We start from the raw sequence: 25,025 nt of genomic DNA, 5'->3' as shown, positions 1-25,025 counted from the left end.
GTTACTAGTCACCCAGGTGTAGAAAGATGTAAAAAATAAATAGGATATACTTACCAAAAACATTGAAGACTCATCTTGCACCGACAAGAATATGACCCTGTGCACACTGCAAAGTTTGGGAAGTGGCAACCGCATTTAAGCAGTGAATCTCCTAAATGATCGAGAGAAAAAGACTTACTTCCAAAACTGCAATGATGAACACAAAGGTAACCATAGCAACACGTGGGGCAATCGTGGCCGGTTCGAGTCTCACAGCCAGCAGGAGCTCTTAAGGATGCCATTTTTCTCCCCAATTGTTCAGCAGGCACTGGAGTGATAGCTGCTCACTGCTCTGTGCGTGCGTGCGTGCGTGTGATTTTTTTTTATTTTATTTATTTAAGGGATTCTCTTCTGAATGACCATCTTTGTTTCTGTTTCAATAAAAATGCATTAACACAGGAAAGATTCTGTCAAACTATTTAATGGGGTCATCAGCTGTCATTTATTAAACAGCCTATCTTTAGCAAAGTAGCTGTATGGTTCATCTAGAATTAGGACAAGATGTTAAGCTTCGGTTTCATGCATAAATTTCATCTTCCCAAAAACTTTCTGCTCTGTTTCTCTTGTGATCCATCAATGTCGAGAGTCCGGTGAGTGGTTTACAAATCAACCCAGATGTTTCCGATCTGTGCTGGAAAGGGAATGAACTAAAATTACCCCGTTTTGAAATGACCACTCTAACACAATAACTTTCTGGATTTTATGCCTTGTTGTTTGCTCCAAAGCCAAAAAAACTTCTTTTTTTTATTCACATTAAGGACAATAACGTTTCTCAAGTTGAAAAATACACGCATGTCTGTTTCAGATTCTGCCGATGGTTAATAAAAGGCTTTCATATGCCTTGGATACACACATGAGCATTGTGAGATGATTAAAAAGAGCGCTATGGAGCTGTGGGATATGACTGGATACAGACAGTATTTCCTGCTATGTTGACATTAGAAGGTTAAGCATGAAGATCAATGGTCCTAAGCCTCTGTGTGTGCCTGCTCTGATTTCTGTGTCTTTTGGGAAAACTGGGCCGCTTTTCATATAGCCTGCAGTTCATTAAGTTGTGTGCAACTAAACACAATGAAAAATTGTGTGAATATTGTCAAATAATTCAGTTCAGATGGAGGATTTGTTAACACTTCCCGTTCTGGCTTTTTTGTTGAAAGTATGTACTGAATGAGTCATTTTTAAACAAAATATTTTACACTTCTGGAGACACATTCTACCTAATCTGAAAGCAAACAATTGGTCATTTTGCAAACAAACCAAACCAGATTCAATATATAGATTAAACACAAGAAAATAAATTATATTTGTTCTTGTATGACAAAACAACAGAGGGATTTTTTCAATATTAGTCAGACCTCTCCTATTGAACCTTCAGTGAGCTGGTCAAAATGTGGTCAGTTGCATCTCTCGTCAATAATCAAGCATGCTTTCTAATCTCCTAGTATGCATGCATAGAGCTTCTAGTATGACTATGCATACCACTGCTCAATTATGTTCACTTCAAGTCTTCTACTAACTTTGTGCTGCGGCAGTGTGTTTACATTAGATAACCAGCAGATTTGAATTATGTTAAATTGTAACTCCTCTTACATTGCTTGTCTACCAATCATACAATTTTGGGGCAAAAACTAATTATAGTGTTTTATATACTACATACAACACTGCAGTGATAGTTTGACATATAGTTTTATTAATTGTGCATTTAAAAAAGTCATTTATTTTAAGTTCAAACACTGATGCGGCTTTCACATAGGAAGGGGTGTGCGCTGCGCTCGCCGCTGGGTTCAGCGTAGCCAAGCGATTTGTGCTCTGCTGGCCAGACCAAAGTAGGCGGGGTTTTCAATAAATTACTACAGTGTTTATATTTGGGTTAAATAGTGGATGAGGAATACACAGACTGATGTTGCCCGTCTCCATTTCACGTAACGTTAAGCTGCCTATCTACAATGAACTACTTGACTTAAAACAAACCTGACATGCCAACTTGAATTGCTACGTGTTTCCATGACACCGCATTCCTCACAAAGCACATTCCAAACAAAGCCACCTCGGAGCCGTAACGCGCCGCAAACTCGTGCGGTGTAAATCAGGGGTAAGGGCCGATTCACACCGGCTGCGTGGCGTGTGCGTCTCAGCTGCGTGGCGTGTCCATTTTTATTTAGGCTCCCATGTTAGCAGGTTTGACAGTTCACACTGCCTGCATGACACGCACGTCTCAGGCGCGGCTCGACCCGCGCCGAAAACGCGTGCATGCTAGGAATAGGACCGACACCTATTTTTCACGCCACACGCAAGCGTCTTGGAAGCGTTTCCAGGCAAAATATATGTCACCTATAGCAACAGTACAGACACACAAAACGGGACGCAGCCGCCACGCAACTGACATGCAACAGATACGCCACGCAGCCGGTGTGAATCGGCCCTTGTTTGTATAACCTGCTGTATCTGAAAGCTGAATAAATAAGCTTTCCATTAATGTATTGTTTGTTAGGATAGGACAAATACATTGATAAGATATTTGGCCGAGATGCAACTATTTGAAAATCTGGAATCTAAGGGTGCAAAAATTTAAACATTGTAAAAAATTGTCTTTAAAGTTGTCCACATATTATTAATGATAAATAAACGCTTGATATATAGTTACAGTAGGAAATTTAATGAAACATGACATTTACTTAATATCCTAATGATTTTTGAATAAAATATATCATTTTGACCCATACAATGTATTTTTGGCTATTGCTACAAATATGCCTGTGCAACCTATGAGGTTTTGTGGTCCAGTATCACATATATTATATTTGTTGATCATGTCAAATTTATCATTATTCTTTTTGCATACGCATGCTTTTTACCAGTGTTGGGGATAACGCATTACAAGTAACATGCATTATGTAATAATATTACTTCTCTGAAGTAACGAGTAAAGTAACGCATTACTTTTTAAATGTACACATTAATATTTGAGTTACTTTTTCAAAAAAGAAGTGCAAGTTACTTTCTTAGTTTAATTAATTTAATATAAAAAGTATGTACTGTATTAAACTAAACATAGTCACATTATGCACTCACTCTATGTGTAAACACCTGTGTGGGAACAGTTTGAGTCAGAAACTGAGATTTCAGGCCAGAGCTTGACATTTTTGTGATGAAATATGCAATTTCTGAATGCAGAACTTTTCAGTCATAAAAACACCGGCAAGGCCTGAAAGAGATCAAGCCTCAGCCAAATAATCTATACTTTGCAAGGCTGCACGTTCAACCGTGCGTGTGCTTTTGTGTGCACGTATTCAACAAACTATAACCCTGGCTTAAAGGGGACATTCCATGAAAATTTGTCCATGTTTAAGTGCTATAATCGGGTCCCCAGTGCTTCTACCAACCCAGAAAACATGAAAAATAGCAACCCTGTAACTTTGTTTTGGTAAGGCTCTCTCTGCAAGCATGTGAATATATAAGTCATTCGAATTTCGCTCCCCCCATGACGTAGGTAGGGGATCTTATTATAATGATACCGCCCCTTCAACTGCACTATCCAACCATGAAGCGGCCTCACGAGTGCGATAGACAGAGAGAAAGAATGACTGACAGCACAACGCGTTTGTATTCCCTCAAACACAAACAGGAACCTACAATCTTATAACTTGTAGTTTTAATAATCTTTCTAAAGATTGTATTAACGTTCTAAAGGATTAACCTTACCTAAGTGCAAGAGAGAGAGAGAGCGAGAGAGAGAGCGAGTGAGTGAACGAACAAGAGAGAGAGAGAGAGAGAGAGCAACGCGACAGTTCCCTTTCAAGTATGTTATTTAATATGTTTCTCTTAAGTTTATATGAATGAACACGAGGATTAATGCACTGCACGAGACAGAGTGAGAGAACAACACGTATTCACTATCATACACAATAAGCATAAACGTGTTGTTTAATGTTTTTCTCAAGTTTCAAATTAATACGAGGAGTTACAAGATAGAGAGTGAGAGACTGACAGAAACGCATGTATTCAATATGTGTACACAATAAACTTAAACATGTTTAAGCATTAAATGTGTTGTTTTATTACAGATCATTTAAATGTGCTCGTGTGGTTTGGTCAAAAAGTAAACTACTGAGTGTTTGTAGAAGTGCAATTTATTGTAACATGCTGAAAATCATTGTGCCTGTTATAACACTGGCAGCATGAGACCTAAAAGTCTTTATTTTTATTCCACAATGTTCCCCATCTGCGGATTTAAAAGAAGAACTATATTTTATGCCGTAATAGCATTTTTGGGAGTACTTCGATTCGCCTGAAAAGTCCGCTCCCCTTCTCACTCTCATAATGGGAGAGGGAGGGTGTTACTGCGCCGAGTCGAAGTACTCCCAAAAGTGCTATTACGCCATAAAATATAGTTCCTCTTTTAAATCTGCTTAGAAAAGCGCTACATTTTATTTTGTACCACCAAACTTGCTCGTATAACTACTCGTCTTAAATAGGAAAAACGTTGATGTGTTTGGTCACTTCTAACTTTATCTCTAAATGGTACAATTGAATGAATGGGGCTAAGCTAAATGCTATCGAAGCGTCGCAGCGCGCTCCAGCGCTTACGTGCACGCACACAAATGATAGAGGGATGTATCAACAATTCTTAGTTAAGGTAATAACATATTTTAATATTGAAAATGAGCAGACTATTCCTTTAACATGTACTAATACACACTTACACACCAAAGGAAATGTCAAATCGTGAATCAGATAATTGGTGCTCTTTAAATTAAGGCAGCTCAAACATGCATTTTAGTGGGAAACCACCCGATTTTTTTTAAGATTATTATATTAAACTTGAAAAATAATATGATAATGGTAATATAAAATGACAGATCTTTGTCTTTTTGATTGGCTGGGACCAGTTACCATTTTAATTCTACTTTTATTACTACAAAAACACTTTAGACTGTGTTTAAGGCATTTAACATGACTGCGTAGGGACTTTGAATGATGTCTCTTTTAATTCATTAATTGTGTTGTTGAGAGCGCCGGTCCTGAGGCAACACGGAGGAAGCACAATTTGTTCCTTAATGATTTGCTTGACTCATTCATTAAAAGGAATTAAACATCAAGGCCGTATTTTATCACTTTGGCACATAAATGCCAGAGAGCAAGACTAGATCAGTGGAATGAGACGCACTGTAATACTTGATATGTGGTACATACTAAAACATGCTTGAATTGTGGACAGATATCAAGCCTTGCCTTTGACTGAATGCACTTTAATACTGAACGTGTGTACCGGACATTTTGTATGTGTGGCATTAATATTTCATTTGTTTGTTATTTATCTAACCACTCTAGCATTTCTCAAGCCCTCAAGTCGAGATAAAGCCTCTTTTGTGACAGAGATATAGTCCATTTCTCAACAGTCTCCACGCGGCTGTTGTAGGTGGTGTTATTTGGATTGAGAAGACAGATAAGATGTCTTCATTTCTCTCTTCTAAAGTGCACCTGTGATGAGATGGAGGTTGGGAGAGAGGAAAGATCATGTTTTATGGATGGAGATGTAGTATAGATCTCACTGCTGTCTGAAATAGCTTGAGGGGACTGTTGTAATGAATCTCTCAATGTAATTTTCCTGCATGTGCTGTCCTGCAATACAATAGTCTGGGCTTGAAGGAATGTTTTATACAGCCATTGTTTCCTAGGCATTGTTAAGCAGCAGTTTTGCTGTGATTAACATTCAAGCATTACAAACATTTAAATGACCTATTTTAGCTTAAGGTAACTTAATAAAGAAGATCAACGGGGCATTTGGGAACCATTCTGTGATACTACCTGAGAAAAGCTCAGCAATGAGTTTTAAGAGTTGGACACAATGAATGTTTTAGACCTCAATATTTCCTAAACAGAACTTTGAGGTTATGCACATGTGTCTTCTGTTTTAAGAAATGTATTGTAGTGCTGCGTTTACACCAACCGCGTTTGAGGCGTCAAAATCGCGTCTACCGCGCCTAGTTTGCCGCTTGAACAGTTTGAATGCATTCACGCGCGTAGAGTGAAGTAGACGCGTGGAAAAAGCAAGCAGTTGACGCGCATCAGAGGCAAAATCCACTTCTTGTGGGAGGGGCAAGTGCTATGTGGTTGTCTGTTAGATAACTGATGTTGATTGTTGAGTTACCAGTTTGTATTTGGTCACCTTACTATAGGGGGAAAAACGTCACGTGACTCAAAAGTGAAATGTGTATTTACAACTTACCAGGTTGCCCAATGTCCTCACTGACACTCTTCCAAGCGAGGTTCTTTTTATTCCTCAGTCCTTCCAGAAAAACGAGTTTTTTTGTGATTGTTGCAGGCACAAATCCTCGATTTTGTGGCACGTTTTCTTAAAAAATGCAATGGAATATGCGGGATATTTATGCAATTTATGCGGTGGAATTGCGGGAATTTGCGAAAAACTGCGGAAACTTGCAAAAGCTGCAATGATGTTCACGTCACATAATCACGTCACTTCATAACGTTCCCATGGCAATAGAGGACACGGCTGCGCTTTTGGGAAGTAAATGTGAAATTTTTCAACTTTCTGCTAATATATATGTGACGTTTTGCTACGAAAATGCGGAGATTATGAAATCATGCAAGCCCCGCATATTTTGTGCGCGGAAATATGTAATTAATGCGGCGAAAGTGCGTCGTATTTGGAAAAAATGCAGCCACGCATAAATATGGGGACTTTGGCTGATTATGCAATATATCGCCCGATCGCACAATCACGTTTTTCTGGAGGGACTGATTCCTGTCTCTATAGAAATAAGAACTTGTGTCGTATAGCTCCAGGTGACTGCTCACGGACAATATCAAGCGTTCCTTCATGTTGAATGAGTGACTCCGGGCGGGGCTGCCGCCACAGCAGAAGCAGGCTCCTGATTGGTTAACGCATGCGAAAATCTGCCAAAGCTCACATTTTTCAACCCGGGCGTCAGCCGCAAATTCGAGTCAAACGCAAAATGTACAAAAAGCACCATTCACGCGAACGAGGTGGAATTGCGTCTACTGCGCCGCGCCAAGCACCACATCCGCGCCGCGAGACCTCCAGACGCGTGTCAACGTGTCTTCACATTGACTTAGCATTGAAATCACTCGTGCTTGACGCCTCTACCGCGGCTGGTGTAAACGCATTAGTCTTGATTTAGTTTTTGGGGTGTATTAGAATACATTTTCATGCTTGATTTCTTAAAACGGCACAGAATTTTTTACACATTTTACATTATTGCAGCTCAGTCTCAAACGGTCTATTTATAGTTTATGTCTCTTTAAAGGGGTCATATGATGCGATTTCATGTTTTCCTTCATCTTTGTGTCAACATCAGTGTTAAAAGCTGTTTGTGCATATAGAAGATGGAGGGCTAAAAATGAGGACTCCTCCTCCTCTTCCTAAAACGCCTACTTCAAACACGCCTCCACATATCTACGACACTGTGTGGGAAGATTTGCATAACACTGCCCAAATGTATATGCAAAGAAAGAAGTCGTTAAATTGATACTCGCTGTAGTATTGTTGCTGTTGCTGCTATGTTGTAGAGATGCTGTGCTTTTGGATCTGATATTCCTAATATGTCAAGGGGCGTAACATTTCCGTCATACGCCTAAGGTTTTCGGCCGTCTCACACTTAAAGTATTTACATGAGACCGCCCAAATATATATGCAAAGAAAGAAGGTGTAACTTTATTCTCATTGTAGTATTGTTGCTAACCTGATCCCTGATTGGCCAGCTAATCTGTACATTGTGATTGGCCTGAATATCTCTGATGTCAACCGGAAATGTGACGCTCCTTACCATGTTTGAAAAATTTGCTCACAATGCAATGCTAACAGGTTGTGAGGTCTGATAATGCCGATCTTCTCTACATCACCTATCCCAGGAAGTAAACTGTTGCCTACAATCCGTGTGTTTGTTGTAGTCCAAGAAAAAAAGGGATTTACATTGGAGACCATTACTCGCATCATCGTTTACTTTGGGGTTTGTTCCTTTTGCATATCGTTAACATGTACTAATACACAGTTATACACCAAAGGAAATCTTTGTGAATCTGACAATAGGTGCCCTTTAAATGAGTGAAAGAAGAACATAGCAGTCCAAGCGAGCATTTTACTGTATTTCTGAAAGAGTGTTTTATGTTGGAGATAATATCACCCTTGGAGTTTTGGGACTTTCAGTGTAACCACCATATGGCTCTATACTATGTGTCGATTTGATGTCAGATGCATTTGCATATGTTTAATTTCCTCTGAGCCAAGAACGATTTCTCTTGGACGAAGATAAGATTGGACTGATTAATCCTGGTGATCATGTTTAAATAAACAGATACACATACACAGGCATACTCGTACTGATATATATATATATCTAGAATGAGAGATTGGCATTACCTGCAGGAGTATGAGGGAGATGGGAATGTTCTGGATGATGTGAAATTGAATTGCACCTCAGAATGGGGGCTCAGATTGGATGTCAGCTTATCAGATGGCTAAGGTGCTGCTTGATTGAAAAAGTGCTTTGCGGGTGTATATCTCTCCCCGCACTATGTAAGATGTTTCAAAGCTAAGCTCAAGTACTGAGACGAATCCCCAATCGGTTGCAGTGCCACACATGGAGAAGTGACCATTGCTGATAACAGGAAACTGACAATGATGGGTGATGAACAAGTAGCCAAACTTCATTTTGCATCACTGGTTCTGCTAAAAGTTCACTAACAGTGTCAACAGAATAGAAATCAGGATATTATATAGCCTAAATAGTCATATAATGTGTATGCTATATACATGGTTGTAATTTAAAACACACACTGTTTCTGCTTATCTCATGTTAATCTGGAGTACCTACAGTATTGAGTAGTACTACATCCTTCATGTATCCAAACAGTCTTTAGTTTTATCAGATTTATAAAAGACAGGTCAGCTTTACCGATTCTTTCTGAATAAACTCAAGCTCCTGGAGGCGTACCGCGGGTGGACCAAGTCATGAGCAAGCAACACACACACAACATTATTCCACTATCTCTTGATAACTTACAGTTCACTACATGTTTGTGTCGTTTACATTATATGCACTTGCAAACAAACTATAAACAACTATAAACAAACTACACTCACCTAAAGGATTATAAGGTACACCATATTAATACTGTGTTGAACCCCCTTTCACCTTCAGAACTGTCTTAATTCTACGTGGCATTGATTCAACAAGGTGCTGAAAGCTTTCTTGAGAAATGTTTGCCCATATTGATAGGATAGCATCTTGCAGATGATGGAGATTTGTGGGATGCACATCCAGGGCACGAAGCTCCCGTTCCCCCACATCCCAAAGATGCTCTATTGGGTTGAGATCTGGTGACTGTGGGGGCCATTTTAGTACAGTGAACTCATTGTCATGTTCAAGAAACCAATTTGAAATGATTTAAGCTTTGCGACATTGTGCATTATCCTGCTGGAAGTAGCCATCAGAGGATGAGTACATGGTGGTCATAAAGGGATGTACATGGTCAGAAACAATGCTCAGGTAGGCCGTGGCATTTAAATGATGCCCAACTGGCAGTAAGTGGTCTAAAATGTGCCAAGAAAACATGCCCCGCACCGTTACACCACCACCAGCAGGCTGCACAGTGGTAACAAGGCACGATGGATCCATGTTCTCATTCTGTTTACGCCAAATTTTGACTCTACCATCTGAATGTCTCAACAGAAATCGAGACTCATCAGACCAGGCAACATTTTTCCAGTCTTTAACTGTCCAATTTTGGTGAGCTCGTGTAAATTGTAGCCTCTTTTTTCTATTTGTAGTGGAGATGAGTGGTACCCGGTGGGGTCATCTGCTGTTGTAGCCCATCCACTTCAAGGTTGTGCGTGTTGTTGCTTCACAAATGCTTTGCTGCATACCTCAGTTGTAACCAGTGGTTATTTCAGTGTTCCTAATAATCCTTTAGGTGAGTTTATATCCATTGTTTCCATAAGGCTGGGTTCTTTGGAAAGCTAAACAAGCTTAAATTTCCCTTACAAACAACAACTCACTTTTTTGGTTGGTGTGCGTGTGTGCTATTCTGGTTAAAGTGCCCATAAAAGGACTTCCACTGTACTTCCACTAAAATTGCCCATAAAAGAAATAAAGCAAGATTGTTATGTATGAATCTTTTATGTTCGATTTAAAACTTTCTGAAACTTTTACGAACCCTAGCGAAGTGCATTTGGCACGGATATACCCTGTCATACGTCCAACTGCTTTTTGAATACTTTGCCTATGTTTAGGAGGAGGAATCCAACTCTTAAACAGTGTGAATAAGTCAGAATGCATGAAATAGCTTTAAACAGGGCACCTATTATGCAAAATCCACTTTTACATGGTGTTTGGAAATAAATGTGTGTTGGAAGTGTGTTAACACAACCACCCTGCGATGAAAAAAAATCCACCCCACTCCCCATGTAACAAAAGGAGTCTCATTAGACATGCCGTTTTAATTCTCTTATCAATGTGAGGTCATATTAATATAGCCCCCCCATTTACAGTCCACCATCAGCGAGTTGTACTCTGTCCACTAGATACTACTGTCTCAGACTTTATTAATTAGATCTATTTTTAACTGAAAGCGCTCGCTGTTTGTTGGTAAGGAAGTGAGACGCTGTAGCTCATTTGCATTTAAAGGTACACACATTAACCTCTCGACGCGAACTAATTCGTGGGCGGGATGACGTCAGTTTTTAACGCTGCTAACAATATCTATATAGCCTACTGTTTACAAACATTAATAATATTAACATTACTATACTTCGTTTAAAGGTCTATGGGCTAGCATCATGGTCTCTGTTTTGAGATACGGATGCTCTAGCTTAAATGTAGTATTTTGTGACAACATGCAAAATATAAACGGGACTTCTTACTTGTGTGTTGATATGACGATCGCGAGTCGAATCCAGTCTGTTTCAAATGTGTCAATAACCCATGAAAACCTTCTAATAGAATACATCCAATGACAATTTTTGTCCACATATGCGTATAATCCGTGAAATATAGATATATAGTCTGTTGTTTACATCAGATTTTGTATAAACATCTTGTAATAGAATAGAGACGGTTTCAGCAGTAACAACATAAACAAGTGGCTGTTGTGGTCTGCACGTAACTTCCGGTAAACTCCACTAAGAATAAATAACAACAAAGTTCTTCAAATGTAGTTTATTTGTATAACAAGCAAAAAAAACACATAGATTACTCAGGAAACCAAAACATTTGTTATTTTCGACGAGGCATTTGTTCAAGAGATCAGTTTAGCAACTAGTCAGACCATTAAAAAAAAAACGAAACCAGAAGTAAAGTTCGGATCCAGACGTGTATCGCGTCAGCGCACTTGCGTCCGATGAAACCGTGTATTATATACAATCTGAGGACTATTTACGTCATAACACTGTATATGAGATTACACTTTAGGTTCTAACACGTAAAACCGCGTTCAAACTTTGTTTTTAGAAGTAGGTGGGAGTATAATATGTTATATCCAAACAGCACTGTCAAAAATTGTGATGTCATTTGACTTGCTTGTTCCTCCAATGACTTCATGGAATCCAACGCTCTTTGTGTGACGTTTTATTTCCCTGATGTGGAAACTGCATTTTATTTGCTAACATAAGTATAAATAATAATAAGAACAAAAGACTTTTATTTGGGGGCTGTCTGGCACTTAGAAAAGGCACTAGTCTTACAAAAACCCTTGCAAGTACCTCATTTTTGGGCCTATTGACCTCAAACGTGAAACATAACTTCTGAGGAATTGTGGCTTTGGGATCATTGCATTTCTAGGTTTCAAACACATATTTATCATTAAGTTTTTTAGTAATAAACATGATGTTATGCAAACATTTTTTTATTCCAGTGTACTTCAGCCTCTCTAACTTTTTTAATTTTTAACTTAAAGGCACACCGCATAACTTTTTTATTACATCATCAAGGCTGTCTTATTTCAGAATATTAACAATTATAAAGTTGACTATTATACTTAATTAATCGTAAATTGTTGCAGTATGCTTATGACTTGCGTATGTAATGCTCAGTTTACCTTAATAAACCAGGCTTGATGACGTATGCAGCCTGCATATTTGACCTCCGGAGGCTGCAGCCTTCCAATTGAGAAACGACCAGAAATATTTCCTTGCCTTTTTCCAAACAAATATTGTTGCATCGTCTCTCTCTCCCTCGTGTGAAAATTATCGCTCCAAATCCAAGTAAACCAATGTGTTTAGGTCTGCCGCTTTGTAATACGTCACGCGAGTGACAGCGGAACCCAGCAAATGAGGAAGAGAGAAACGCTCGGATCTGATTGGTGAATGAATAGGGTTTGGTTTTACACTGTGTGAGTTTGAGCAAGTTTGACTGCATAGCATCCTGGATTGTTATGTAAATACCATAGACAGTAAAAGAAAGGTAAATACGTGAACACGTGAATGCAGCATCTGAATACAGGGAATTATATGCAAGATAATCGCCGTCATTTACAAAGAAGATCGCATTTATGTATGAATCAAGATCGTGAGTTTATATAAAAAATTGCCTTAAGGGGATTCGAACCCGGGTCGCCCCGTGTCATAGGTCCGTAACACTAACACAGTGCCACAGAGTCACATAATAAAAGCTGCTCTCTACACTCCTTAAGTAGCCTCCAGCAAAATTCACGTTAAAAAAAATGTGTTGATGAAGTGACGTATGCCGTAAAGCAGTCGAATTTTGTAGTTTTTTTAGTTTGTAGTTTTTGTACGTAGTGTGCTCTGGTTACTACCCGAAACCCTTTTAAAGTTTTAAAGCACGAGTAAAAGCGATACAGACCCCGTCAGGCTATTGTAGACATGTCATTCAACCTATTTAAAGTCAATGTACTATCACAAGGGTGAAGGTTGAAAAACTACATGGTGTCGCTTTAAAATAATTTTGGAAACTTGGAAAATGAAGCTCAAAGTGTCTTTTTTCTAATGACACCATAGTTATGCTTATACTCTAAATGGTTTAGTAAAAACAACCCTTTTAGTGAATGTAGGTCTTTTCATGGTTTGGGCCAGAGTGGGGGTGCTTTTCAAGAGGTTAAAACAGCGCGTTTTTGCTCCCACCCAATTGGGTCATTTTGGACATGTTGTAATAAATGATCTTGAATACTTCACAGACTCATTCTGGGCACATCTGAGACATTTATTATATCTTGTAAAAAGGCCATAATAAGTGCCCTTTAACACACACCCTCCCTCTTTTAAAGGCTTTTTTGTGTGACGCTGCCTGTGAAAATCCAGCTTAAAGTCATTTTTTGTGATTTACTATATATACATCCTACATTATGTAAAGAACATTCTGTGAAAATATTACTTTATCTTTATATTGACTGAGTAAGATTATGTCAAAGATTGAAATCAATGATTAAAACCAAACTTTCATTCAGACCTAATCCCATAAGATTATGAGATTTTAGCCAGGATTTCACAAACTGGGTCACATATAGACCTTTTCAATACATGCAAATGACATGCACTAGCAAACCATAGAGAATGGGGGGATGCTTTAATAAAGGACTACCTTATTGATATATTGTACCAATCTATGTTATCTGAAATATGTCAGCGCAAGAACCAAATTAGTTTTTGTCTATTTCATGAGGTCTTTAAAAATTAAAGTTTCAGGCTGCAGGTTCATTTTTTTTTTAAACAAACCACTGAGTTCCAGAGAAACACGTGTATGTTTTATTATTATTGAAAGTTGTGAAAGACAAGTTGCTTGGGATGAAAGCGTCTTCAGATCGATCAAGGGCAGTGGTTTTAATTGCCAACATCTCTGCACCAGATGACCAAAAATGGTCTCTTGACAGACTTTGAGTTCCTACTTTGAGTAGTTAAAAGCTTGGCATTTGTGGGATAAAATCCTTTGTGCCTGATAGCATCTAATCGTTTCGATCTCTTATTCAGTCGAGTACATCAATGCGCTCCGCAACAGACTGATGTTGGCTTTTGATTGTAATGAGAAAGTGTGACAGGTGTTTGATTTCTGTTTTTCAGAGGGTTTGGCAGTCGGCGTGGCCTTCGGAGCGATCGGAAAAACTCAGTCAGCCACATTTGAGAGTGCCAGGTAAGTCATTAACATTGTTAAAGGAATAGTTCACCAGAAAGAAATGTGTCACCATGTTGTTCCAACCGTGCTATTTGCTGTAAAACATAAAAGGGGATCTTTGGTGATTGGGATTATATGTTTTATTTTTATACAATGACTGCTTGCGTGATGTGGCAGTATTGTGTGATGCTGTCACCAAGTGGTCAAAATTGGTAATGTAAAATCTCAGTGTTTTTTCTCACTCACCCAAATAGAAACACAAAGAATGTGTTGCTGTGATATTCTGGAGGAATTGTTATTATCCATGTTTCGATGATGTCCTCAGGACAGTCTGAGAGAGAGGAAACTGGATAACAAGTGTGCACATCATACAGCCAGATGGAATCTATTAGGCATAGCAGAGAATCAGTGCAGCATTGTAGCTGTTGAAGCACCTGGTCTTCACTGTCGGCAGGAATTCAATGAGGTTCTGTGTGAATGTGTGTCTATGTGCATGTACTCGTTTGTGACTCAGACTGCCATCCAGATGTGAGCTACAGCTTGCAGATGTAGAGACAACAGACGTGTATGTCTGCATATTTCTTTACTAGTCAGAAGTTTGGACACACTGGATGTCTTAAAGGAATTGTTCACCTGAGAATAAAAATCATCCCATAATTTACCCTCATCCCAGGTGTACATTATAAGATTTCCTTCCTTCAGATGAACACAATATGAGTCGTTTTGAATAATGTCCATGGTCGCCATAATGCCATTGAATGGTGGATAACATTTTGAAACTCCAAAAGGGAATGCATCCATCATTAAAAATAATGAAAACAATGACTCCTGTTTTGAATTTCCTTCCTTTGAATGGAATGTTGCATGCAGCAGAATAAGAAACACTGTTTGGATTACATTTATTGTCAGTTTATCTCTTTACATGCATACTGACAGCAAAGTGCTTTCTGAAGGAGTGCGGTCTGTGATCAACGATCAGATAGATGGAGAGACAGATGGATGATTTGTTACATAGTTTGTTCAGTAAGTAAACAGAGGGAGCAGTGTGTGTCTGTGTGTGTGTGTGTGTGTGTGTGATGTGTTGAACTGATGATAGAGTAGATATAAGAAAGAAGCCTTTGTCACAAACTAGAAACAATCACACACAAAGAAGACTTCACTAAACTCTACTTTAAGACTTTAAACATTACTACTACTACTACTCAATTCTGTTGTACTGTAATCTACTATAGAAAATACAGTACAAGTCTTAGGCCGCCACCATCACCAGACTTGTTGTTTTAAAAGTTTAATGTCCATCCAGATTTATTATTCAATTTATTTTATTAAGATAGAAACAGAAAATACAGACAATATGAACAAAAAAATAAATAATTACATTTTCAGGACTAAATGTGTTATTTAGGCATCGTCTGTGTTTACTGTGACCTCTCTTGGCACTAAACACATCTTAAGCGTTTTTGAGTAGAATGAAGTAAAAATACTTTCTTTTCTTTAAAATTAGAGATTAGGATTTAATTTTTTTAGGTTTAAGAGATCCTGCAGTTTTTTGCTATTGCTCAAGTGGAAGGGGAGTTTACCCTAAAAACTTGACACATCAGTTTACATTTTTATACTGTTTATAATACGATGTACTGTGTAATACTTTAAAGTTAAGGTCTGTATGTTAAAGAGCACCTATTTTATTGCTAAAAACAACATTATTTTGTGTATTTGGTATAATACAAAGTGTTTGTGTGGTTTATGGTTAAAAAACACAATCTTTTCCACATGCCATACATTTTTGTTGATTTTGTACAAAACTCATCGATTTGAAAAGCTCTGTGTCCCTGATTGGCCTAATCTGTATGTTGTGATTGGTCTGAATACATCTGACGTCAGCCAGAAACGTGACGCTCCTAACCATGTTTGAAAGATTGTTACTCATATGTTTTAAAACTGGCCATATAAACATGAACATCGCTCAGTTGTACAGTTTTTTTTACCCATACGGACTTTAACAATTCAGTTGAAGTAAGATGCTGGGTTAACGCATGTTAACAACAGGGTTCCCACGAGTCCTTGAAATTCTTGAAAGTTTGTGAATCTGGGAGAAAATAATCAAGGACTTTGGAAGTTTTTGAAAATATTTATACAGAGATACAGGTCATTAAAAGTGCTTGAATCTATTTTATGCATGAAGTTTTCTGAAAAAAAAATCCATATTATTCCCTGTGTAGTGTAGGATAATATCATAAAAATTTTAGGCTTTTTAAGCACACGTGCTTAACTGTTCGCTTTAAATTCTTATATCTTCTGTATGTGAATGTTGATTCATAACAAAATGCTTTTTTGCATAGTTGTGATTGACACATGAAACGTCTCATGAAACGTTGTTCCTTGAGAAGGAAACGAGGCGCTGCATCTTCCTTGTCATACTTCCGGCGTCCCTTTAACGCCGTCTTTGGCAATATTTCAGATAGCGATATACTTCCTGGCTCCCGCGTCACCCTGTCTTTGTCCTTAAGCCTCACCATTGGTTGAATTTGATATACACATTCAGACGCACTTACCCCTGGAGGCGTCCCCAAAGTGTCACCGCAGTGACGCAGCGCGAGTTCCCTCTAAAGGGAACTGTAACAATGTATCTTAAAAGATAACATGATGTAATCTTGCTCTCACTTGAAATGTGTCCCCACATTTAGTCCTTGAATTTGATGGTATGGACCTGGAAAGTCCTTGAAAGGTCCTTGAATTTGAAGGTAACTAAGATGTGGGAAAACTGTAACAAGTAGTTTTAATGGGTCACGTTCAGTCACTCTTTCATAATTGTTTTGTTTTCTGACAACTTAAGCAGAGAATATACAAATGAGAAAACCTTTTGAGGCATTCGGCTGTTTTAAAGTACACTTTCTGACCTTTCAGAGATTAAGAGTAACGTGAAACAGATTTGAAGTGCCAATGTAGTAAGAATGCAAATATGGCGTGATGACGTCACTGACATGCTAATTACGTAATGACATAATCTAGTGCCATTTAGCGACTTTCCAAGCAAGCTTTAGCTACTTTTCATTGAAAATGGTTGGCAACACTGCTCAACACTCACACTGTCCAAGACGTGGCATGCTGGAGCACCCGCCGGCTCTCATTGAAAATGAATGACTTTCGGCCACTTTGACGCTCTCGCCGGCGGCGGTGTGAACGCACAGTTAGAGAAGGCGGGGCTCTGTTGACACTGCGTTTACCTGTTTTAAAGAAAAGACAGAGAGAGGGAGAACGCACAGCTGATCGCAGAGTATCGTTTCAGTAGGACACAAGTAATGGGATTGTTTAGATATCGATATGTACTGAAATATTGATATTTTTGACAACACTGCTGCCTACGTATACTATATTAAGTTGAATGAACTCAAAATTTTAAGGCAACTAGGTAACTTACTTTTTTAAGTTAAACCAACAAATCTTTTTTACAGTGCAGGTTTCTGTTGAATTGACTGTATTTATGAGATGTGTACACATGAATGCAACCCAATGTTGTAATTAACAGTGGCAAACTAATTGATTTTTGTTAATCCCTAACTATGAATGTTAATTAAAGAATTTAGAGGAAAGTAAATGAGTATTGGTCATTTACATTTGCTGGTGATTTTGACTGCATATTTTACAACACTTTTCAGTATTATAATTTACTAACATATATATTACACTCATGCTGGGTTATTTTTTAAACCCAGTGTTGGGTCAAAAAGGGAAAAACCCAGCCGCTGGGTTAAATTAACCCAAAAATGCCTAAATTTGACCCAATAGTGGGTTGAAACAACCCAGCATAGTTTTTTTTACCCAAATGCTGGGAAATATACTCAATATATACAGTACACTTTTTTCTCTGTACCTCTCTCTACTGTAGTACTGTATGCAGTTTGTATTCTTTCTACTCCACTGTGCTGTATTTAACTTTTCTGCATACTTTCCTAGCTTGCTGTTTTCCAGATCTTTTATCCTGTTGTTTTAATGTACTTTTTTCTCGCTCTCTTTTCCCTCCTCTGCTTTGATGTTTTTTCCAGTAACGTTGAACATATGATGGAATTAAAACTGGAATGACCTTAAAGTCTTCAAGTTTGGTGTTTTGAGGAACTAGGTTAATCCCAGATCTACTCAAATTGATTTCTGGGAAGTCAAGTAGTTTATGTTCTTGTAATTAGTCTTTAATAATTAAGGGCGCTGGCTGGAATTCACAAGGATCTACAGGGCATCCATGTAAGATCATGCTTTCCATTCGTTAAAGTGTTTGGTTTTTAGATCAGAAATGCCCAACAAATTATTAATAATAGACATGAAAGAGCTCCAACAGCTACCATGTTACCAATCCTCCAAATATCAAACGTGCAATTCTAGTATTACTAGACATTATTTTTTTTTGATACGACACTGAACACAGTAGATAAGTAAGTCTGATTGTAGTGTTGGAAATGGGGGCCATACACAACCAAAATCAACTCTCAACCTGTCTAGAATGGGCAGTAAACTGGTATACACACCCTTAAGTGGTATTGATAACATTATTTCACCTTTTTCGACCGAATGGTTGTATGTGCTGAGAGGGGTCTGAACATCTTGACCCGACCCCCATCTGTATGTTTTTCCAGTTTCTGAAATTGCGACCTCAATCCCCTCTTTCACTTTCTTCTACTGTCTCCATCCTGAACCGCGGCAGTCAGTCAGTCAGACAGTCTTCTCTCTCTCTCTCCTCTTAAACAAAAGTCTGTTTGTTTTCTAGGGGAAAGCCACTCTTCATTTTCTCTCTCTTTCCCAGCGCTCTTCTCCCAGTCAAAGCAGTCCTTGCATTCCCCAGTACCCACATACTCAAGTGGACTGTTAAAACCAGATGCTTAAAGACTCTTCAAAGAAAGTGTTTTTTGGTACCTTTTAAAGAGCGTAGAAAGCAGAAAGCATATGTTTTGACCAGGAAGCAGATTTTAGCTAGACTACTATGGGGTGGTTTCCTAGTCCCAGACTGAAATGCATGTTTGAGCTGCCATAACTTAACATATATCAGTGCTATTGTTTTGTCTCAAGATGCACACCCATAATGTTTTTTTGTAAGCTATGTTTGGAAAAACTGCTTAAATGTGGTAAAATAAGGCATTGTCTTGGAAACCACCCCTATATGATGTAGCTTTGATTCTGTACTGTTGTATGGCATCTATATTTTACTTCCTGATTTACTTTTGTAGGGCAATGGAAAAGATGGTCTCTGCTGGCATAACTGAGCTTTGTTGACTCATTCTTTATTGCATACAACAGCGGAGGTGACGTGTGCTTGGGTTGTCAAAACATTTAGGTTTTTTATTTGTTGAACTGGAATAACATCAGCTGTCGTCTTTGGCTGGGGTGAAGATCATACCTCATACCTATTTTTAAATTGTGATGATTTAGTGAAGAAATATCTAAAGTTCTTTGCTTTTGGAATAAGTCATTTTTCTTTTGAAATCTCCTTGTCATGCTTGTGAAATATTAAAGCACTTAGCAATGATACTAAGAAAAATATTGAAGTGCCGAAGAAGGCATTGATACAATATGTTACATTGTTTTCTAAAATCTATGTAGAATGTATGTGGATTAAGTGCAAAAATGATCCAGAAACCGCTTACATGTTCATTTAAATGGTCTATTATTACTTTATTTGGAAGGGTCATAATTAATAATGTTGAGCTCTGCTCTGATTGGCTGTTTTACAGAGCAGCTCCTTCAGTAGCTTTCTGTGTGTGCAAAAAACCTGAAGTAAGGCGTAATTGATGACGGGCTGTTGAATTATTCAAAAATAATGCACACCCAAGGTGGTAATGCGACACGACGCAAAGCGGAGTGCTTTACACCATGGTTGTGCATTATTTTCTTATAATTCAAAAGACCGGAGTCAATTATTCCTCTTATAGCACGGTTACCACAAACATTGCTCTGGTGCCTCTTTTTAAGACAGTTGACACTTCAGGTGTATGGTTTACAGAAAAACAATCAACAGTCATGATGGAGCATGATTACATAATATTTTGTACATTTCATACCATAAATATATCAAAACAACTCTGACAAAGGCGATTAAAGGCGATTTTCTCAATATTTTTTTTTCTTTTGCACCCTCTGATTCCAGATTTTTAGTCTGATAGTCTGCCAAATATTATTCTTCAAGCCATACATCGATGGAAAGTTTATTTATTCAGCTTTCAGATGATATATACACTCACCTAAAGGATTATTAGGAACACCTGTTCATTTTCTCATTAATGCAATTATCTAATCAACCAATCACATGGCAGTTGCTTCAATGCATTTAGGGGTGTGGTCCTGGTCAAGACAATCTCCTGAACTCAGGGAAAGAAAGGTGATTTAAGCAATTTTGAGCGTGGCATGGTTGTTGGTACCAGACGGGCCGGTCTGAGTATTTCACAATCTGGATTTTCACGCACAACCATTTCTAGGGTTTACAAAGAATGGTGTGAAAAGGGAAAAACATCCAGTACGCAGCAGTCCTGTGGGCGAAAATGTCTTGTTGATGCTAGAGGTCAGAGGAGAATGAGCCGACTGATTCAAGCTGATAGAAGAGCAACTTTGACTGAAATAATCACTCGTTACAACCGAGGTATGCAGCAAAGCATTTGTGAAGCCACAACACGCACAACCTTGAGGTGGATGGGCTACAACAGCAGAAGACCCCAACGGATACCACTCATCTCCACTACAAATAGGAAAAAGGGCTACCATTTGCACGAGCTCACCAAAATTGGACAGTTGAAGACTTGACAAATGTTGATGAGTCTCAATTTCTGTTGAGACATTCAGATGGTAGAGTCAGAATTTGGCGTAAACAGAATGAGAACATGGATCCATCATGCCCTGTTACCACTGTGCAGGCTGGTGGTGGTGATGTAATGGTTTAAGGGATGTTTTCTTGGTACACTTTAAGCCCCTTAGTGGCAATTGGGCATTGTTTAAATGCCACGGCCAACCTGAGCATTGTTTCTGACCATGTCCATCCCTTTATGACCACCATGTACTCATCTTCTGATGGCTACTTCCAGCAGGATAATGCACCATGTCACAAAGCTCGAATCATTTCAAATTGGTTTCTTGAACATGATGACAATGAGTTCACTGTATAAAAATGGCCCCCACAGTCACCAGATCTCAACCCAATAGAGCATCTTTGGGATGTGGTGGAACGGGAGCTTCATGCCCTTGATGTGCATCCCACAAATCTCCATCAACTCCAAGATGCTATACTATCAATATGGGCCAACATTTCTAAAGAATGCTTTCAGCACCTTGTTGAATCAATGCCACGTAGAATTAAGGCAGTTCTGAAGGCGAAAGGGGGGTCAAACACAGTATTAGTATGGTGTTCCTAATAATCCTTTAGGTGAGTGTAGATCTCAATTTTTAAAATGTTGACCTTTTATGTTGTACACTATACAAGGGTTGCGTATAACCAACTAGTTCTTTCTTCACGTTTACTTGCATCAAACATTTTAAATTGACATTGTTACAACTGGCTGTGCTGTTGCTCTAATTGTTATTTTCTGGGATAGGAAAAAAAACACTACACAAATGTTGACATATGTAATGAATATCATCAAAAGGCTGGAAGGGCAGGAAGTAACCTGAGTGATTTTGTAGTACATTGGCACTAATGCATGAATAAAGCCCACACAAACACATTTTCATCCAAGATCATGATCGTCTTAATCTCAGAAATCTTTTCTCAATTATGTAGCTGTAACTAAGTCAAACTTAATTGTTGTCATCGGGATTTGATAAATCATTTGCACGTGTTATTGAAACCGATCGCTCTGTGTTAAGTGCGTTTAATTGCGTTAAGCTAAGCACAATGTTTACAAGCTTTGTGAGCATGCTTAACTAAACACACATGTAAAGGGAATTCTGCCATACAATGGACCTTTGCAAAATATCATCAACAGCTTGTCAGCAACAAGCGAAAAACATCTAGTTTTTGAATTTTTGTTGTATTGTTGCACAAATTCCTCTTGCAAATGACATTAATTTGAAAATATATATATATTATTTGTCATAGACACGAGTCTTTCCTGAGACGAAAGTGGAAAAAATGAGGTTGAAATTTTGTTTCAATTATATTGAAAAGTTTGTTCAAATGAACAATGAAGTAGAAATGAACAGTGGGGGTAAAAATTCGGGTACTCTCTTGTGCACCTTAGATATTGCTGGCAACATGTGTGTGCATGCATTAGAGGTAGAAGATCACTTAGCATTTTGGGAATATATTAATCACATTTAATGGTAAATTATTTCACTTGTAATCTATTACACTAAAACATAATTATTACTAAAAGAAGGACAAAGCAAAACAATTCTGTGCAAACAGGTGCAAGTTTGCTTATGAACAGTGGTCACTTTATCCAGGACTCACACATCCTTTTGGTCCCCTTCTGAATATAGTTACCAATGGGTATTTAAATTAAAATATAAAATCTCAGATAGGTGTCTTAAATTAGCATAATTTGTCGAGATGATAAATAAATCAGATAATTCTCTTAGACTGACTTAAAGAAAGGTGCTTTATTTACAAAGCTTTGGCTGTTTTAAAGGTGCCAAAAAATGCACTGAAATAATCTGTTAAAATGTTCTTTGAAATTTACATAGAAGGTATGTAACTTTATTAAGTGCAAAAATTATCCAGAAAAGTTTTTACATGTCCATTTACAACCCTAAGATTTCTCCTTTGAAATGAAATGGTCTATAATTACCCTATTTGGCTCTGCTGGCTCTGCTCTGCGGCTCATGCCAGTAGCTCACATTAGTAAACGTGTTGGGGCATACATCTCGACTGTTACATCACAGTTGGCATTATGTTGAAATTGGGTTGTTTTTCAGCGGTCTTTTGCATGCACAAGGTTTACATGAGGAAACAAACACATTTTAAGGTTACAATATGTCATTAGCATGTACAGAGCATTTCATATAATTGGCCATGCCAACTTATTCAACAACAAGTATTTGACAAGTGCCAATCTAACAGAGGATATGCCAAGATTTGCGTATGTCCTTTAAAATATGATTATTTAGTATATTATTTAGAGTGATGAAGAAAGCAGAAAATGAGAGAGAGAGAGAGAGAGAGCACGGTGAGAATGCGGGAAAGCTGGACTGATGGCTCTCTATCTAAATGTTATTCTCTGCAGCCCTCAAAGAGCACATTGTGCTTTGAATCTCAAAAACATAGGGCCCCTGTTCTCTCAGCTCTCTTTTTCTCATCCATCTCTCTCCCTCTTTTTTGTATATCCCTCTATTTCCTCTCATGGCTCTCCCACCCCGCCCTGTTTTTTCCTCCCTCGATTTTTTACCATTTTGACCGGATAAGATTAAATAAAGTCTTTTGGTTTTAAAGCCATTTTTTTTTACTTTTTTGAATTTGGATTGCAGTTTTAATGGATGTCATACCTAACAATCTCTGCCATTTTATAAACAATTGTTGTTCATTGGTTTATTTATCCCTCCAGTAGTTCCCCTTTGCATTACGTTAGCTATGAGTACTCCTAAAAGTGAAAAAAAAACAGCATTTTTACAATTTTGTCTTTTCAGGGAAAATATTTTTGATTCATCTTGCAGAGTGTTTCCACAATTTTGTCCAATAAAATGCTTTCTTTAAAAACCACCCTCTAATACACACGCCCACATTTATCAAGAGCAGTTAGCAAAGTATGAGTGTGAATCCTATTTAGCTATGAAGTTAAACCCAGTTAAATAGAAAATAAGTTTAATTTCATTTATTAGCAATCTCGTTTTTTTTTAAAGTTTTAATTCTATAATCTTATCTGACCAATAGAAGATCACTGTAAGCCCAGACAAGTTGATTCAACTTAAAAAAACAGGGTCGCTGCTCTAAAAATTTAGTAACTATAATCAAATCTCAAGAAGTGAAAAGATGAGCTCCTAACTTCACAGCTAAATAATAAGCAACAATGATAACAAAAACAACACTGTAAAAAATACTTTGCTGCCTTAAAATTTTTTGTTAAATCAACTCAGATTTACAAGTCATGTCAATAGAGATGAGTTGTCACAACTTATAAAATACAGCTGAGAAAAGTCAACTCAATTTTATAAGTTATAACAACTCACCTGTAGTTATAACAACCCATCTCTAGTCAAGATAAATAATAGTAAGTTGAAATGACTTGTAAATCCGAGCCGATTCAACAAAAAATTCCAAGGCAGCAAAGTATTTTTTACAGTGTAGTAATATAAATAAACAGCAAATTAACACTCATATAGTAGCAGTTAATTGATGTATCCAGAATAAGCTAAAATAAATAATTTGATTTAAATAATTGGATTTAACTCAAAGTTTCTTGTTGAATGAGAGAAATCATTCAATTCATGCTTTTAACTAAAACAGTTGAGTAATGGAAGAAATTTTTCAGGGTTTAGGTTAAGTGTATTTATTTATTTGCATTAAAACAAAATGAGAGTCAACAGTGTGGTATTTGGAAAACTGTCTGGAAACAGTCATGACATCGTTATGCAAGTCAATTTAACTTACTATTTAAAGTTTTGACCTGGGAATAGTTGACATAACTTATAAAAACTAGTTGAAGTTGTTTAACTTATTTTTTTAAGTTAAAGTGGCTTGATAATTTATGTTGATTTGACAAAAATGCTGCAATTTTTACAGTGTAATTCTGTTTGGTGCTGCTAAAAAACTGCTCACAAAACCCAAATGAAAATATAAAACATGTCAGCATACTGTATAATTGCACTGTAAAAAAATATTTGCTGCCTTAAAATATTTAGTTGAATTAAAGGCGAAGTCCACGATGTTTGAAAAACGCTTTGGAAAAGGAGACGGGCCGACTACCAAAACACACTTAT

The 25,025-nt window shown here is 37.7% G+C and overlaps 1 protein-coding gene and 1 long non-coding RNA gene across 2 annotated transcripts in view; one reads left to right on the top strand and one right to left on the bottom strand.

Annotated features, from left to right (window-relative positions):
- LOC141363678 (uncharacterized) overlaps positions 1-25,025 on the bottom strand; it is a 416,667-nt gene that overhangs the window by 279,210 nt on the left and 112,432 nt on the right. The gene's annotated exons all lie outside the window — the stretch shown is intronic.
- The window catches only part of LOC129420278 (zinc transporter ZIP11), a 199,763-nt gene that overhangs the window by 160,631 nt on the left and 14,107 nt on the right, over positions 1-25,025 (top strand). The window contains exon 7 of the mRNA XM_073866580.1: positions 14,090-14,159. Within this exon, the coding sequence (XP_073722681.1) occupies positions 14,090-14,159 (70 nt within the window). The remainder of the gene's footprint in view (positions 1-14,089; positions 14,160-25,025) is intronic.

This window comes from Misgurnus anguillicaudatus, chromosome 4 (genome assembly GCF_027580225.2).
Source record: "Misgurnus anguillicaudatus chromosome 4, ASM2758022v2, whole genome shotgun sequence".
Taxonomy (NCBI): domain Eukaryota; kingdom Metazoa; phylum Chordata; class Actinopteri; order Cypriniformes; family Cobitidae; genus Misgurnus; species Misgurnus anguillicaudatus.
The sequence above is the reverse complement of the archived record's forward strand: the minus strand, read 5'-3'. Positions and strand labels throughout refer to the sequence as shown.